The 18,829-nt window shown below is 48.4% G+C and overlaps 1 protein-coding gene across 1 annotated transcript in view; it reads right to left on the bottom strand.

The window, feature by feature from the left end:
• Window positions 1–312: 312 nt before the first annotated feature.
• Window positions 313–18,829, bottom strand: part of LOC139667295 (partitioning defective 3 homolog) — a gene marked incomplete at its 5' end in the record, with an annotated part of 77,635 nt that continues 59,118 nt past the window's right edge. The window contains 2 exons of the mRNA XM_071546744.1: window positions 313–631; window positions 10,383–10,511. Of these exons, the coding sequence (XP_071402845.1) occupies window positions 313–631; window positions 10,383–10,511 (448 nt within the window). The remainder of the gene's footprint in view (window positions 632–10,382; window positions 10,512–18,829) is intronic.

Below are 18,829 nucleotides of genomic sequence, written 5' to 3'. Positions count from 1 at the left end.
CCTTGAGTGTAATGTGTGTGTGTGTGTGTGTGTGGGGGGGGGGGGGTCTAGTTTGTCTAGTTTGAATGAACTAGATAGTTGGAAACCATAATGTTGTACCTTGAATGTACTGTGTGTGTATGTTTGTGTGTGTGTGTGTGTGTGTGTAGGGGTCTAATTTGAATGAACTAGATAGTTGCAAAGCATGACGTTGTGCCTTGCGTGTACTGTGTGTGTGTGTGTGTGTGTGTTTGTGTGTGTGTGTGTGTGTGTGTGCCAACAGCCCCGCGGCACGGTCCCGTGCATGTCCCGTGAGTATCCGGTGGGCGCCCCCTACCTGTCCGCGGCGGGAGGGCGTCCGTTGCGGGGCTTGTTGACCTGGGCGTACAGAGCCTCCAGGGGCTGGCCGTTGTCCTGAAGGCCCAGGGGGAGGTGAGGCGTCTGGGGGCTCTGGGGCAGGTGGTAGTGGTGGTGGTGGTGGCTGCTCAAGGACTCCGTGGTGCCGCTGTCCACCGACGAGTTCAGGGATCCGATGCCGGCGTACGTGTGCTCCTCGTCGGAGCTGAAGGTGCGCCCGACGACGTCTTGGATCTCGGCGTACTCCCGCTCCCTCGCCTGCCGCTCCCGGAGCTCCCTGGTCTTGGCCTGTATTCTGTCAAAGAAAAAACACAGAGAAGAAGAGAGCTTGAAGAGAGACAGTATTTCCTTTTAAATATTTTTGGGGAATTATGACAGCTGAATAGAAATGGTAAAATTCTATAAAATGTCCTCACTACAAAAAATATCTTAGACTCACTTGAAGTGGACAATTTTTTTCGTTGATAAGGATATTATCCCACACATTTGACAATTAAAAAATGACATAGGGTTGGCATGATCCACTTTGATGAATAGTACAATTTCATTTCCAAGCAACTGAATAGTGGCTGTGGATGTTCTGAAATGTTGTCTGTAAAATATTGCCAAGTGCTTCTCTTTGTTTTTGTCTTTGGATGAAAGCATGAATTATGGCCGACATTAGCTGACACAAAAGAACAATCACGATTTGCCCAATACTAATAGTTCTCGAAAGATTCCATTTTTCTCATGGAGTATCATTTTGTTTCTCGTGTTTCTCTTGACATTCAGGGAGTCCATTTATTCGCTTGAACCCAGCTGATGGAAGCGCATCTAATTTGCATTTTAGTTTGAATAAAATTCCCTAGACAGCTGGATGGAAAGGGCTAACGAAAACAGAAGATGCTAACTCGCTTCCTGCATGATTTTATTTGGGAGGATTGAAAATGCAACTTAGAAAGGGATACTTTAGCCGCATGAAAAAGGGTCTCACTTTGGGAGAGACAGAAAGAGAGAGAGGGACAGAGAAAGAGAGAGAGAGAGAGAGAGAGAGAGAGAGAGAGAGAGAAATTCCTTTGAAACACATCTAATGTAATATTCCATCCAGGGAGTCGGAGAGAGGCTTACAGCAACATTCCAACTTTTAAGCTCAATCTCAGACATCGATCGGCCCCCAACTCGAGAAAAGGCCTTTCCTCCTCCAACTTCTTAAGCGTCTTTCTTCTCCTACAGACACGGGGAGCGGAAAAAGGGGGGAAACTCTCTTCTCCTGCAGCGGGAGAGACTTCATGCGGTGCTATTCGAATGCGCGGCTGCCCCTGAGCCGCGACATGGCGGGGGTGGGGGGTGGGGGCTTCCTGAGATGAGTGTACCGCTCCTTTCTCCCTCAGGTCCCCCTAACAAGAGGAGGCGGGTGGGAGTCAGCCAGACCTCCTCTTCCCTCCTCTTTCCCTCCGCGCGGCGTTTCCCTCTCCGTGGGACCGCTTCCACACAACGGGGCCCTTTCACGGGGGCCTTTCCTGCCTCGTCGGGTGGGCCCCGTCTGAATGCCTGTCTGTCCGCGGGGCTAACAAGGCGCAGGCGTGCCGCCGCGTGGGAGCTGGGATTGTGGGAAATTGGTGGGGGGGGGGGGGGGGCTGGTGGATGGAGGGGAGGAAGGGGGTGACCTCCCACTGCGGTGACCCTGGGCCGCAGCCACCGGACTGCTCACTGGTTCCAGATGTGGTATCCCTCCACACGCAAGCGACACTACCTCCCAGCAGCGCTACACTTCCCCCGTTACCTCGGGGTCATAACTGACCTCTGATCCCCCCCGCCCGCCGCTCTCCTCGCAGATGATTGACAGCGTTGCCACGGGTTGGAACACAGCTAGAACCCCCCACCCACCCCCCCCGCACCCCACAGCCGAGCTCTCTCTCCCATGTCTGTGTATTTTAATAACAGTAATCACATTTCAAACAATGACCATTTTTCAGTGCCGGATTAACCCAATTCCCGCATCCCATCCATAGACTGCCTCGTTTATTTTTAGCCGCCCAAAATCCCATTTTCTCAGCATTATCTGCGGAATGAGATTTTGATGGAGCCCCGATGCTATGTCGCTTGATACGCAGTCATCTATAAAGCCTCTAAGCTGGTTTGGTGTATTTTTTATTTTTTTTTGCATTGTCGTAGGGGCCAGGTACGGCACGGGAATATCAACTCCACTTTGTCTCGGTGTAGGTCTCACTTTACCTCGCGGTGTCAGGGAATAGGAAACTAGAATCACATGAAAAAAAAACCCCCACTAATTCCCACAAGGCCTTTCACCTGCCATCTGGCTAAAGTGATGTCAGATCTCTGCCAGGAAGGACCAGGCAATGATGTTACCGCAGGTTAACGGAAGTCCGCTGGGATCTCGAGGCCCTCTGGCGTTTTATGGACTAATCAGATTCATAAAAACGGCAATATTGACATTCGGAACGAGATAATGGCTTTGGCTAGACTGGCGACATGAGGCAGAAAGAGAGAGAGAGAGAGAGAGACTGCTCTTCCAGGCCTCAGGAGTCCGGGATGGGTAAAGCTAATAGGGGCATTTCAATAATCGGGCATTAAGGAACAAAGATGCTGAAGATGAGACTCCTGGCGTTGTCGTTATGGTCATTATCATCGGATCGATCCTGTGTCATAACTCTATTCCTGACGTATACGCTCAGCAACTACTGTAAAGTTTCACAATACGCTTTTCAATTCATTGCCTGTGTATCTTTTCATGAGTCAAAAATAGCTCTCTGTCTGTGTGTTTGTGGGGAAAAAAAACACATATCCACGATCCAAACCTGCCAGTCTGTTAATCTGCTGTGACGGGCCGATTCCAACCTGTTGGGTTCCGGCTGTCAGAAACAAAAGCCAGACCATCAGCCCGACGTGAAGTTTTCATCCTCGGCCAAATGGCAACGGGACTCTCTGCGGCATGCTGGGATTTGAACGCCACATTCCGAGCGCATATCTTCTGCAGATTGAATGTTGACTCTTATCGGTCCACTTGTCGTGCATGCCTATACAAAGATTTTTTTTTTTTCTGCTCTGTGAGACACTCATTAGCCCACATCCATACCTGCTCACTCCTCCTTACGCAACCTGCAACCTACTCCCCCCCCCCCCCCCTCTTGAGACCGCCCCCGCGCCACACCATATATACTCCATTAGCCAATTAATGGCCCAGCATGTTAACATTGGGGGAAAGTGCTGCCCACACTAAACACATTATTACTGTACAGCCCCAATTACCAGCCCTTCTCTCTACTGCGTATAAGAGGAGCACATACTGTAGCCTCTACTGCAACCAGCCCAGGGAGGTTTTATTTCAAACGGGGAACAATCGAGCCCAAATCCTTTTTTTGTCTTCTTTTAATTACATTGATGACAGGAAAAAAGGATAAATCCTGTCAGTGATTGTGCTCGTTTGTGTCTTTCTGCGTTATCCCTAATGCTGTATTTCTTAGGAGAGAATTCTCTGAGAATCTACCCCATGATATACCTTATTTATACCATATATATCCCTTATGTAATGTTGAGATTCTTGCTAGATGTCAGGACAGACGCTTGCCAAGGATGTTTTCTCGCCCGTTCTTCCTAACAGTACAAAGGAATGGCATTTCCTCCTGGCGAGCGGACAGTCTAGACAGTCTAATGCCGAGGCTTACGGGGCAAAGTTCAGCCCCTGATCCACTGACTGAACGTGTCTTCAACAAAATCATCATGTGTCAGCCACACTGCATTATTCTATCTTTTAGATCCTTATTTCTGTCATCCTTCATCTCTCGAAACAGCATTGATTTTGATATTTGAGATAATGTTTGTGTTGCTTAAAGCTTGCGGTTGGAGATCTGAATTGTGAAGCTGCAACTTGATATTGTTGTGCGAGGTTCACTTCAATGCATGAACTTAAGAGCATTACTGTTACATCAAGTAATTACCCTGACTAACACATTCGATCGGGGAGAAGGCGAGGCTCGGTGCAAACTGGTAGCAACACCTCAGCTCACCTCGGGTCCTTCCTCTCCACGCTGCATAAATCTCACTGTTTATCAGACAGTGCTGTTAAATTCTGGACGGACAAAGCCAGCAGACTCCGTCTCCATATGTTTGTCAATGTTTAATCCACCCAAGGGAGGCGGGGTGGGGGTGGGGGGGGTGGAGGGTGGGAAGGATCCGTCTGTACTCTCAGACACTCATTTTGAAGTCAACACACTTAGAAGTTTTGAAAGCCTGCCTCTTCAATATGCATTGTTGCCGCGGCGGATGAAACAGAATGTATTTGCTCTCTCGCTTTCTCATCCAGACGCCTTGAATAGATTTTTCTTTTCAATCCCCCCTCATCAAAACACGTTCTATTGTTCTGAAGTGCAGACGGAGGGCAGAATGTATCTGAATTTAATCAAAGTACAGACTCAAAGAAAATTACATGTGTAATATTGTCTAAATGGCTCTCCGCCGCAGCTGCCTGTGCAGAAATGCAAAGCTCCGATAGCCAATCTTTTGTGTTGACACTTGCCCCATAACGGCATAATGCAATCAGAGAGATAATTGTCCGAGTTGCGTGGTGTTAATTCAAAGTGTTAATAATCGCATTAACTTGCTGTAGGTATCAATATAATTACAAATGTAATCACACTCCCCAATCAGCAGTTTGAGCTTCCTTTGAACTCGCTATGCAAATTAGACTCAAATAGGATACAGAAATAATGAGATGGTTTGACAAAGTGGAATGATAACGCTGGTGACACAATCACTGCTATGAGAAAAAAATAAAGGGAAGGAATCGCCTTAAAGCAAATTACTTTAACTTCTTTCTATCCGCGGCGCCAAGTGTCTGAAAACTGAACACGGCATGAGAAAGCAGCTTCTCTTTTGTTGAAGGGAAAGTCGGCGACAATGAGCAAATTCGGTGGTTATTTCCCCGCATCTAGCCGGCGTTTGTTGTGAGGCGAAAGTGGATTTCGCTGACTGACCCGCTACAGAAGCGGCGGGTCAGGCTTTGTTTGTCCGGAGTCAGCAGGAAGTCAAACAACAAACAAGGGGAAGTGGGCCGCTGTTTGGGCAAAAAAAAAAAAAAAAAAAAAAAAAGGCGGTGATCTGCTCTGCTGCGGTCTGGGGAGCAGGAACAGGGAGAGTGGCTGGTGGAGTGCTGGCCGCTGATTAGAAGCCGAGCGGAGCCGAGCAGATAAGAGAGAATGGACATCATAATCAGCTGCCACAGAGAAAGACGGAGGGAGAATGGAGTTCAGTTCAGGCGCAAAATGAAGAAGGAACATTGTCAGGTTGTCTTTGTGTGTTCCCCACTTTGGCTGGGAAAATATAGTTTCAGGGCTACCGTGTGCAGAGATAAGACAGAGAATGATGGAAGCTCCACCGCCGCTCGCCCTCTATTTCTCTCTCTCTCTCTCCTCTCCCCCACGGCCTCGCATGAATGAGGGCCACTCCAACCCTGGCCCGCCGCAGAAACGGCCGCGCTCCAACCCACCCAGGGTCCAATCAGAGAGCTTGTTGTCTCCGCGGTCCTCTCAACGTGAGCCAATCAGATAGGGGTGCCTTGGGTGCTGTCCACGGGCGTAAAGAAACCGGAGGAACGGCTGCCGCTGGGCTGAATAGAGGTCTGGAGAGGCCTAACCACAGGTTCTAATGTTGCCTTGATGAGAGATGAAACAGTCAATCACAAGAGCGGCACAGAATCTGCCAGATTACAGCAAAACAAATGCGGCTGATAACCACTCTTCATCAAGTGGAGCGCTACACTGTGTTCTTGTAATGAGGGGGAAAGTTTCATGTAGTCTCCTCTTGATCATCTTAAAAGAAGCCACCATAAGAGGCTCGCACAATATGAATAGAGGAGAGCAGTTTTGCTGGAAATTAACACAGTTAGATAGGGACTGTGAAGACTGCGGGCGAAACCGTAAATTGCATGAATCATATCAAGGTCAGAGTTTTAAATATATAACCGTAGCTGGCTTATTGCAGGGTAAAAAAGGGCAAGTTTTATGAATTAATCTGTCTCACCTCTACGCTGACTCCTATTTTGAATCGCTAAAAGCTCCTGTCAAAGCCGTCCGCTCGAATTAATGATCGCTGGTGTGTCAGCCGAGCCGGGGGGTTTGGCCGCGGCCCATCCCCGGGTCCGCCGAGCGACATTCGCCAGCTTCGGGAAAAACCTGTCGCGGCCCCCGATCCATAATTTCATAAACGCGCGCTGAAACGGTGCTGTCTCGGCGGCACCTATGTAATCAATCAGAGCGTTTGCCTCAAGCGGAGAGCCCGCGACAATCAAATCCAGCACCCTGGGAGTGTAATACAGTGGCCCGACCAAAAAAATACTCATGTATGAAGTTTTTCCACTGTGATAGTGGGGAGTGATTACAGATGGATACATTTTATTTCACTTTCTCATGCTTTTATGTACATGAAAAGGCTTCTCTTCTGAAGCCCATGGTTCAGCGCTGTTATCTATAATGTATTATCTAAAACACACTTCAATTCAAGTATCAAATGTGAAACTGTTGGATTTTAAAACACACTTGGAAGTATCAGTATCAGAGTAACAGTAACACTGTAACTCTCTGAGCCAGCATAGAGGGCTCTATAGTGTCCCAGTTGTACTGTTGGCCCAAAAGTAGCATCAATATAGAATGCAAATGGAGATGTATACCCATACCACATATTAAATAATATAAAAATAATATTATAACAATCTGATCATGGCTTTAGAAATCAAATTCACCAGTGTTGGCAGCCTGAGAAAGTCACATTATGACTCCACAGTGGGATTCTATAGAACTCTACTCCAGTGTCACAAAGTTTCTGACTTTAGACCCAAATCGCATAAACTGTAAACAGCAAGCAACAACCTGAAACAGCGACATTTGAACTACCTTTGATTGGAAAGACTTCTTTTTGACTGTTGACATGGCTCCCAACCTGTCAATGGCTAATGATGATGGTGAGTTTTATAACATTTTAGTAAACTAAACCGAAAGGGGCGAAACATATCAAAATACAAGTGTGTGTCTGTGGCCTGCCAAGACATTTACCTGAAAAATCCTTCTACCTGTGACTTTACTGTTGCTGTACTAACTCTCTTTTTGTTCTTTTAGACTTATACTTCATATATAACAGGACCGTCCAACCAGAAATGGCCTGGTTAGTCTTTGAGAGTGAGGATGATCTTTCTGAGTGGAGTGATGAAGACAGCCAGTCATCAAGCTCCTCATCAGAGTCAGCGGGTGTAAGGATACCTATCACATCTGACAGTGAAGATGAGAGTAGTGAGGTGGAAGAGCGCTACAATGCTGATGATGAAGCCGAGGATGAGGAGCTCACATCTCTGGAAAGGTCTGATGTGGACCCATTTCGCCCTGTTTGGAGATGGGAGTCTCCCAGTTCCACGGCTGGAGCCAGCAGCAGCGTCTCCTCTGGACTGACTGATGTGTCCAGGGCTATTGCTCAGTCACGTCTTCACCCTGCCACCTCCCAGAACTGCGATGCTGATGATGAATACGAGGATGAGGAGCTCGCTCCCCTGGAGTCTGATTTGGACTCTGATGTGGACCCGTCTCGTCCTTTTTGGAGATGGGAGTCTCCCAGCTCCACAGCTGGAGACAGCAGCAGCGTCTCCTCTGGACTGACCAGAGTCTGTGGAAAGAGGAGCAGGGAGGAGGAGAAAGAGATGGTGGAGAGACGTCCAGCACCACCTATCATCGTCATATCTGACAGTGAGGAGGAACATGTGCTGAGGGTGGAGAGACGTCCAGCACCACCTATCATCGTCATATCTGACAGTGAGGAGGAACTGAGGGTGGAGAGACGTCCAGCACCACCTATCATCATCATATCTGACAGTGAGGAGGAACTGAGGGTGGAGAGACGTCCAGCACCACCTATCATCGTCATATCTGACAGTGAGGAGGAAGAAGTGCTGAGGACTATTGCTGATGTGGACCCATTTCCCCCTGTTTGGAGATGGGAGTCTCCCAGTTCCACGGCTGGAGCCAGCAGCAGCGTCTCCCCTGGACTGACCAGAGTCTATGGAAAGAGGACCAGGGAGGAGGAGAGAGAGATGGTGGAGAGACATCCAGCACCACCTATCATCGTCATATCTGACAGTGAGGAGGAAGAAGCGCTGAGGGCTGTTGCTGATGTGGACCCGTCTCGTCCTTTTTGGAGATGGGAGTTTCCCAGTTCCATGGCTGTAGCCAGCAGCAGCGGCGTCAGCAGCAGTGGCAGCGTCTCCCCTGGACTGACCAGAGTCTGTGGAAAGAGGACCAGGGAGGAAGAGGAGGAGGTGGAAGAGCCCTCCTGGTTTACAACTGGACCCAAAAGGCCCAGGATCTCCCTTAAGAGGTGCAGGGAGGAGATGGAGGATGAGGAGGAGGAGGACGAAGAAGGCAGCAACACTAAGCGACACCGCTGAATGCCCACTTCTGACTGATTATTCGGAATTTTTGTTTGTTGACTACAATTAGAAAAGAAAAAATCACATAAACATACAGTGTATATTGCATAATAAATGAGTGAATACTCAAATTGCACAAATGTGTGACGCAGATTTGTAAAATTTGAATTAACATAGAGATAAGTGTGCATTACGAATGTCTTCATAACAAATGCTGCTGGAAGCAGCTAACCCAAGAAGTAATGGATTTCTGAGCTGTCGTACCCGCTGAAACCCTGATGCTTTGAATATCGACTTGGCTTCGTGGCAGGTTGGTTTATTATTACCCCACCGCGATTTCCCCCAGGATTCCCTTTCCATTAACGGAGGGACGATCCCGGGCCGGGGCTGAGTGATGGGATTTGGGGGCAGGTACAAAAAGGGAAGAATTAGGTTGCCCCTCCTGCACCGGGAGCGGGAGCCGGAGCTCACACATGCAGAACGGACACAAACAAGACAGGGGATGAGGATTCGCAGTAGAGTCGGGACGGGATATAAACAGTATTTCTGGGGAGGGGTGGAGTGTGAGGGCATGTACTGTTACTCTATACATCTCATTGTGTTGTGTTGTTTCAGCCGCTTAGCGTGGCAGGTGTTTGGGAGCGGCTCAAAGGGGGACGGATAGGGAGGGAGAGCCAGGCCGCTGGTCTCCTGGGCGCGCTGAGGGAAATGTGTTGGGCCTCCAGCCAGAGGGACTCGCGCCCGCAGCGGAGAAGACCTTCGCTCAGAGGAAAAAAAAAAAGAAGCGCTACAGCTCTTTGAACAAGGCCTCCAGATGTTCCATTCAGCAGGGGAAGAGGGCTTTTGTGAGCGTGTTTGTGTGTTTGCGAGCGTACGTTCTAGCGGTAGCGAGTCTTTTCCAACAGCCATCCATCCAGCCTTCCCTCCCTCCCTTAGCGGTAAGAGGGAGCGGTATCAAGCCCTATTGTTTCTATTCAATTAGCTTTCATTACCAACGGCAGTTTGATTACTGAGTTCATTTGGCTGGTGGGGGAACAATGGAGGCAGCAGGCTGTCTTTTCATTCACCCCGCCACTGATATTGTCTTCTCGGCTGCGGAGGATTAAATAGGACTTGTCTGTGAAGAATGAGGCAAAAAAAAAAAAAAACTCAATACACCGCCTCGTTCTTACGGAGGCCCCCAATGTCCAGGAACACCGAGGGACAGGGGGAGCCAAGAGGGGCGGATGAAAAGGCAACGGCGTATTCTTGAGCGATTAACAACCTGCACTCGCTGCGGGGAAAAAGACAAACGCGGAGCTACATCGATTCCACTATTATAATGAGGCACCATTCAATCAAGCCGAATCCACGGGGGCCCACGGGCGCCATTAGGAGGTCAGTGCTGCTGAATGGCACCGGCAACAACAATCCATAAATGATCTATTTAATGTACTGATATAAAAGCGAAGGGACGTTTCGCAAATTGACATCTGAGTGCTTTCCCAGAATTTCCCGACCCTCGCTCCGCCATTTTGTTAATTAGGCAGTTTGCTAATTTTCCAGTCAGCACTGTTTTTTTTTTTTTTTTTTTGTTGTGTTCTGTTGGGACTTAATTGCGTAGGCTTTTAGCAAGCCAAGGCTCTGTCTGAGCACTCACCTCTCCTGTTCCAGCCTCATCCGCAGGGTCTCCTCCTCTGACGCCTGCATGTCCTCGGGCTTAGATTTACTGGAGCCCTTCCTCTCCATCCTCTCTCCCGGCCGCTCGTCCTTCCGGTGCTTCCCAAACCTGGGCAAAAGAGAAGGGCAGAGGGGGATTTAATTGAGGCCCTGGCTTTAATCATCTCAGAACCAATATGGCGTTTTTTTTTTTTTCTCTTCTTCTCCTTTACAGCGGCACGTCTCCTTTCTTTTCTCCGGGAGATTCAGGTGAAATGCTCCGAAGGAAATTAAAGTGTCAAACTGTCAGAATCTTCGGGTCGGGGTTTGTGCGGGCGAGACAGCTCAGGAGGAGTCTCCCTGGGCGCCCGTTCGTTATTGAAAGAATAACTTGGACTTTTTCATATAAACGCAATCGAAACGCATCAAGCCATATCAAACGATAACTCAGCGCGCCGGATTACCTCCCTGTCGGCTCTCCGTCCGGGACAGGAGGAGAGAAAAACCCGGCGCGGGGTGTTTAAAGTAAGTTTTTGAAAAGCGTGGAAAAAAACGGCAGAACTCCCTGTTTTTTTTTTTTTTAAACAGAGGATGAGCTTCCCCCCCATCTCCTCCCACCCTCGCGCTGTAGAGTTTACTTAAGAGTGATGTGAGCTGTGACAGCTCATGATTTAGTCTGAGCGGAGAGAGGGAACAAACTACCTGCGAGCGAGAGCGAGGCGTAAGTGGAGGGAACGGCCGCGCTCGCCGGCATCATTTGTAACTTTCGCGGCGGCGTCGCGAAAACTTTTACATTTTAATGACGGCAGTGACACACCGGCGGCGGTAAAATCCGTGACAGCTTTACAGCGGGGTGAGAATAAGCCGAGCCGACGGTCGTAAATTCCCCCGGTCGGCCGCGCTCGATGCCGGGAGAATAAATGACTGGAGACTCCGGCTGACTGAGGGGTGTGAGAAAATGATGAGGAATGGAAAAGGGAAAAGGAGGGATGCTGCTGACAGGTAGTACAGTATTACAGGGCTGCACACTCCTTCAAACACACACACACACACACACACAATAACCGGACAGCTCTATTATCTGACTCCACTTCATTACTCACACACTGCGCCTGTGGATAAGATCAGATGCCGACTTTATACGCTTGGGCAGAATTTAGGGATAAAGGGGTAAACGCTCTGATGACACAGGACAGGAAAAGCTACGAGGATATGTGATGTCATTTCCCGCCGCTCCACAATGGTGGCAGCTGCGGGGGAAGTGTGAAGCGGCGGGGGAAGTGTGAAGCGGCGGGGGGGGGGGGGGGGGACGGAAAAAGGAAGTATTACAGCCAGGAATCCAGGAAGCGCACATGGTGGTCATTTTGATTATGGAGATAAATTCACATCTGTGTGCCATATTACAGTAGATACAGTTAGTCTACTAATGGTCCATAGCGCGTGTATGCACATGCAAAATCCTAATTAAATACATCTATACAGAATACAGCTGTAATTGGAATGTGCACAGCTTTCATTGTAGACAGAAGCATACACACCAAACCCACTGGCACACGTTTTCTGCCTCTGCTTTCTATCATCGTCTGTATGCGCTGAAAGCTGTGTGCATATACAGCATATGTCAAGTTGTTGGACAAATCTGATGAATGTAAAGACGAGCCAATAACAGAAAGAGTACGGACGTGAGGGCATGTGACCGCGAGAGGGACGGAATTCAATAAAGATAATCACAGAAAAGGATTGGATTTCCCTCGACTGTTTATCTTTCATAAGATAACCCCACGCTCGCACACATGAACATTGATTACGGGAAAAAGTCCCGTTCAATTTGAAAGCAGGAGGCATTAAGCTCCCGCCGGCTCCCGGTTTATTTTTTTTTTACCTGAGCTTCTGCTTGACAGTTGGAAAACTTTCTCCAAAAGCTGAAAAAATTACATCAGACGAGGTTGACTTTGGGCCAGCGCCGGAGCGAATATATTCATGAAATGGGAGGCTGTTTCCCTCACGGATGTTTATTATTCCACTTTACATTAAAAGCGGGCCCGAGACCTTTCGCGCGAACGGCGTTCCCTTCGGTACCCGCGGCCGCTCTCGGAATCGTAATCTTTCGGAGGCCGCACGGAAAGCCTGGGAGAGGCTGGGATACGCGGGCTCTTTTGTCGCGGGGATAGCATACATTACCTGATTAATTAATCAACAAATGGCTCTAGTAAGGCATAAAACTCCGGGCTCGGGGAATGCTAATAATAGGAAGGCCTGCTATCTATCACCGGGGCAGGTGACAGCTTCCCTCGCCTCACTTCAAGGACTTTCATTAACTCCCTGGGAAATATTCACCTTCCTCTTTTCCTCCGCATTTTCTCTTCCTTCTCTCCCCCTATAGAGGAAAAATGGAGACAAACTTCTGCCCCCAAACTTATTTTTTCTCCCCTCACCCCCCCCCCACTGCTTCTGGATCAACATCAATAAAGTGAGGGATTTGTCACGGTGAAACATATTGGCGGATTAGTGTGAGCGGGACCTCCGGGGCGTACAGCGGCTCCCCGTATGAAAGGCGATTCCCCCGCCGCCGCCGCCGGTGGCCTGAGAGGGAGGGCCCACATCAAAGCGGGAGGCGGAGGCGAGGGGGCCGACGCTACCAGAGCTATTAGAAGGCTATCGGGATGCCGGCTGGTTCACCGACGACGCGGCTCTGCCCTCTTCGCTGTAACGGCCCGAGCCTCGCCGGCGGGGACCGCGGCGGAACACGGGATTAGCCGCCGAACCCCACCCCCACCCCCACCCGATGTCATATTTTTTTTATACTCCGCGTTTTTCTCAGCAGAAAAATGCAGAGAGCGCCTCTTTAAAAAAGAAAAAAACGCAGACCGTATCGACTTTCATACCTGTCTCTCGAAGATAAGTGTCTCGTTTGAGAGGAGGAGGAATCCGATAAAAAACTGTAATGATTTGGAGTTAATCAGTGTCAGGCTGGAAGACGCAACTCAGCCGTTTCTGTAAAACTCTTGAGCCGGTATTGGCACCTTGGCATAAATTCGGGCTGGCATCGGGACGGTGGTATTGGGAGTGAGGTTGATGAGCCTTGATAATAAGTTATTGATTGGCAACTACGGCTCACGGGTGGAATGACAATGGAGTGAGAGCAGGATACCTTGCAGTTTAGCAAAGGAAACTTATCCTAACCCAAAAGTTTGACTAGCTTCTTCCTAATGTGACTGTGACAGTTCCTTGTGTTTCTAATACTAAGATGAAGACTCCTTATGACACAATTTGATGTTATTTGTCATTGTACAGAGATACAACAGCTACTGCAGTTGACTTCCGATCGTCATGCAATCAATAAATGAGCTACCGCTGGACCCAACATCCCCATTCTACCCCAGGTAAGCACTGATACACCATTCACATCATCATAAAGCCCCGGTCTCCACCCCCCCCCACCCCCCACCCCCCACCAGACCAAAGCACTGTTTAATGATCCGTTGCTAAGCATCTATCTCTCTGTAGCATACAGCAGGACTGATGAATATAAATACCGAGATGCGCTCAAAGGAGAAAGGAAGACGGCGAGGAGGGATGAAAATTGAGGAACCACCTGGAAGGAAAGACATTGTTTAGTTCAGATGTGAGCACAAACACACAACCGTCCAATGACAGCGAAGCAAGATGCAGATTTCATCGGGAGGATGGTACGACCACAGACAGAGTCCAGATGGATGCTGGGAAGCTGGATTTATTTTAGGCTGCATTCAGAACTACAATGCACTGCACCATGCTATCAATCACTGGTTGATTTACTTCTGCGCTGCCTGATCAGCCATCAAATTTCATTTAGGTGGTATGTGCTCTAACATGTGTCAGTCACATATAATATATGCTGTTTTTATGATGTCCACCGATGCGATCAAATATCAAGAGAAAAATGATGGATGCGATCAATCAAAGTATCCGCTTATAGGAGAACAGCATCTCATAAAATAACATATTCTCTTAATGGTATCGCAAATAGCATCGCACAGGGAGCATATTACTGAGTAGCTGGCTATACTGTATGTATCTGCTTTTCCCTGAACAGAAGCCACTATTATAGGTAGGTACTCCATTCAATATGATACATCATCATATATCACAGAAAACAGAAGGGTTTACCACTAGCAGTGGATGCCCATACATCATCTCCATCGATTTACAGGGTAATAATGTAGTTCAAGGCGGCAGCACAACAGCGGAGTAAAAAAGTCAAAGAGAGAATTTCCAAAGAGTGGGGGAAAAAAGAAATTATGAAAAGACTCAATTAAAGTCATTTTGATTGTTGCAATCATTTAATATGGGGAGTAGATTTGAGGAAAAGATAATCTGTTTTGACATCCTCTGTCAGGACTTCTGTGGTTTGCTCAGAGGAAATTGCTGAAATAGCAGACAGGACAGGAGCAATAGCTGCATATTTCATTTTCCTAAAAGCTGTGGTTTTGAAATTGAATGCAAGAACCTGCAAAAACTGGTTTAACCTCGCATTAGACCCGCCGCGTACAATGAGTGAAATGTTCGGTTTTGGCATTCTTCACACCTGCAAATGGAACGGGCGAGGCAGAAAAGAAAAAAAAAAAAATGACTGCATCTATCAATTTTAGTAAGTGATGAGAAGATAATTTCAAGGGCAGAGAGAGAGAGAGAATCATTATGGTTTCTGCTTGGCCAACCTGAAAGTTAATCCAAATCTCCCCAGGCGAAGCCCCCTACAGGCGTCTGACGCGGTGTCTGAGCCCCCCATCCCCCCCGAACTGTGTTTGTCGCAGCCGGGAAGAAAATAAATAACGGAGCCGTGCCTCCACCCAGGGCCTTTCATAACGGTAATCCATAACGCATTCTAAATAATACATGTAATTTGTTCTCTCGGAGAAGAATCAAGAGACATTATTATCAGCTATTGATGGCAAAAAGTAGAAAGTAGAAAGTTAAGAACACATGCACACACACACACACACACACACACACACACCACTCTCTCTGTCTATCTCTCTTTCTCCTGTCCTAAGCAGGGCGGGTCGATATGAACCAGCGCGTGATTTCTACACAGCGCCACACCTAGGGCCAAACCCTGACAGTGGCATGTAATTTTAATAGCGCCTTGTTAGAGAGGCAAGGCTGTCGGATTTGTCTGTCCTCCTCCTCCTCCTCCTCCTCCTCCTCCTCCTCCTCTCGCCGGGCTGTGGTGAGTAAACACTCTCTACCTGGGGCGAGACACACGGAACGCCTTGTAAGAAAAAATCTAATGAGACAGTCAGAGAAAGAAAAAGGGAGGGAGACGGGAGAAGATTTGTTTCCCCACGCAAATCACGCTCTGTGACCCGGGATCGTTAACCGGCATTAACGGGAGGAGGGGGCCTCGTCGCCGCCGCCGGTTTCCGGGGACGACCACCGCGGCTGCCGACGTTCTCCCATCTTCCCCCTCCAGCCTCCAGCCTCCAGCCTCCAGCCGCCACCTGCCGATTATCTCCCTCCCCGCGGAACTCATTATCCACAACCTGTAATGTCAGTCAGCACGTTCCCCCCCCCCCCCGCTCAGCCAGAGAATCTCTTTGCAGCAAGAATCTGCAATTTGACGCATTCCTCGGAAAAACACATTTTCTCAGAGAATTTAAGGAGGGAGGACTGTAAACCTGTGAAGAGGAACTGGCGAGAGATTCGGCTATATTCAAGCCGAACCGACACTTCTTTGGGGTTCGTGATGCGGAATGCGCCTTTAAAATAACACAACCCGCCTTAATGCAGCGGCGCTCCACGGAGACGCCATCGCAAGAGACTCTGCCTCTCTCGGGGTCACAGCGAGGAACGACACCTCATTGGACGAAGGCTCTTTCCGCTCCGAGCCAATTGATTTCCACCTGAGGAAGAGGGAGGGGTAGCCGACGATTGGCTGAGACGCTCCGGAGGAAAGCCGGGGCCTAATTCCTGTTTGGTAATGGTGTGAAGACAGTGGGGGGGAGGGAGCGAGGGGTGGGAGTCGACCTGGTTCACGCAGGGCGGGTAAGCGGCGCCGAGGCATGACATGCATTTATTCATGACATCAGGCCGCGGGACAAAAATGGTTTCTCACCGGGAACTTTTCCGACGCCTCTTACAGGTCTCTCTCCCCGGCTGAGCGGAGGAGAGACACCGTCACGTTCATCATGCAAAACAAAAAAAAACAAAAAAAAAACGATTTATGGCGCCCGTTTTCCCGATCGCTGTATTCAAATGAGGGCCATTTTCGCAGCCGCTATCGCTGTCCCCCCCGCCTGTTCGCCGCAAAGAGGTTATTGTATGGAAATGATGATTTTTTCTTTTTTTTGAAATAGAGAGGCATGGAAATAGACGCCGTATCGCCCCTCTCAGAAAATTGTCTCTGGCCTTAACTTTTATCTCTTTCCCGCCGCGCCTGTCAGTATTTCCCCCCCGCTATTTCCGTTCCTCCGTCAGTCGGTCGGGTTTTCCGCTATCTGTTATACCTCTCTCTTTCATTCTCATCTTTCTGCCTCTCGCCCGCTCTGTTTATTCTCTCTCTCGCCCTCTTTCTCATTCTGTGTGTGTGTGTGTGTGTGTGTGTCTTAGACCAGCGGCCAGATGACCAACTGCAACTGGTCCATTTGAGCGATGAAGAAAGAGAGACACAGAGACAGATAGAGAGAAAACAGACAGAGCCTCATAGAGAGAGTCTGTCTGCTGGGTGTAGACCAAAATAAATATATTGGCGTGAAGAAGAACGGTCAGTCACAAAGGGCCGCGGGGCTATTTCTGGGTGGTATCCCTTCCTACACACACTTTATTGTCCTTCTGCTATGTGTTTATTTGCAACGTTGTGTGAGAACGTGTGTGTGTGTGTGTGTGGAGGAGGGTATGGTACATTTTCAAATTCCACCAACAGAGTTAATCCCCTCTTATTGAGAAACATTCATTCTAGCTACAGAGACCAGACAGAATGTGCGGCAACATCCAAGAAGCTGGAATTACATCAGAGTGTGTGGCTGAGGATGTTCTCTGTCTTTTAACCACAGCAACAACTATCGCTATCAAAGGAACTGTTTTAGAATGTGTGTGTGTGTGCATACATTATACAGTATGTGTATCCTTGTGTGTGTCTGTGCGTGTCCATATGTGTTTGTGTGAGCGTCTACAAGTAAAAGTGCATGCTTGCATCTGTGTCTGTGTGCATGTGAGTGTGTGTATGTGGGAAAATGTGTGTGTGGCTGTGTTTTATCTGTGTGTGTGTGTGTGCACGTATATCTGTGTATGTTTGTGTGTGTGTTTGTGTGTGTGTGTGTGTGTATAATTCAAGGGACGGCTTGGCTTTTCCATATTTCAAACAGCCTCTGCAATACAAAGGACAAGGCCCAGCCCAACATGATTGCCTTTAATGTTTCACATAAATCACGGAGATGTGTGTTTGTTTGTGTGTGTGTGTGTGGGTTGGAGGGGGGGAGGGTTGCTTTTGCACACGCTCAGAAGAACGTTTCAAATTCCTGACACCTCTGATTAAAGCCTCTCATTACAACACAAATAAACAGTCCAAACACATTCATACATCCATTTGTTAAAGTGTATGAGCGCAACGAGGAGGGAGTTTCTGAAGGACAATTTACATGGAATCACTTCAGCAACTCAGTTCAACTTCAGCTGAGCTGAGCTATGCTGAGGATTCTCATTTTGATTGCGATGTTCACTGTGTGTGTGTGTGTGTGTGTGTGTGTGTGTGTGTGTTTTGTTATTGACATTCTGCCAGTGCAAAGTCATACTGTATGTCTAAATTATGTGGCATTTAATCCACTGACCTTTGTGCTAGTCATAAGATTCCTGCACACTCACTCTCTCTCTTCTCACACACACACACACACACACACACACTCAATTGTCAAATCCCTAGTCTACCCAACAACCCACACACAGACAGACAGACATACACACACATAAATGCAAGCACATACAGGCATGCACACAAACAGACAATTGCCAACTGCCTATCTAAACTAACCTAACCCACAGACACATTCAAGTCTCAACTGCCTACTATCTACCCAACCTAACACACACACACACACCCATACAGACTGACACGGATACATACAGTCACACATACACAGGTATGCACATAAACACACTCTCAACTGCTAGCTGGCTCACACACACCCACACATAGACACATGCACGCACACAAACACACATACACACACAAACAACGATGATCCTATCCCTAACCCTCACCGAGCACACATACACACTCATCTGCCAACTGCCTCCTCAACCTAACCAACACAGACTGACACACACACACACACGCACACATTCTGAGCAAGTCAGTCAGGCAGACAGGCAGGCAGGAATGGAGATGGGGGGTGGGGGGTGGGGGGGCAGCGCTGTGGTTTCTCTGTGGAAGAGCTACAGTAGGTGGCTCAGGCTGTGACCTAGATACAG

Source organism: Centroberyx affinis, unplaced genomic scaffold (genome assembly GCF_046629955.1).
Source record: "Centroberyx affinis isolate AG114_WGS23_722 - 3 ecotype Tasmania unplaced genomic scaffold, CSIRO-AGI_Caff_v1 ptg005428l_1, whole genome shotgun sequence".
Taxonomy (NCBI): domain Eukaryota; kingdom Metazoa; phylum Chordata; class Actinopteri; order Beryciformes; family Berycidae; genus Centroberyx; species Centroberyx affinis.
This window is presented reverse-complemented; position numbering and strand designations above follow the sequence as displayed.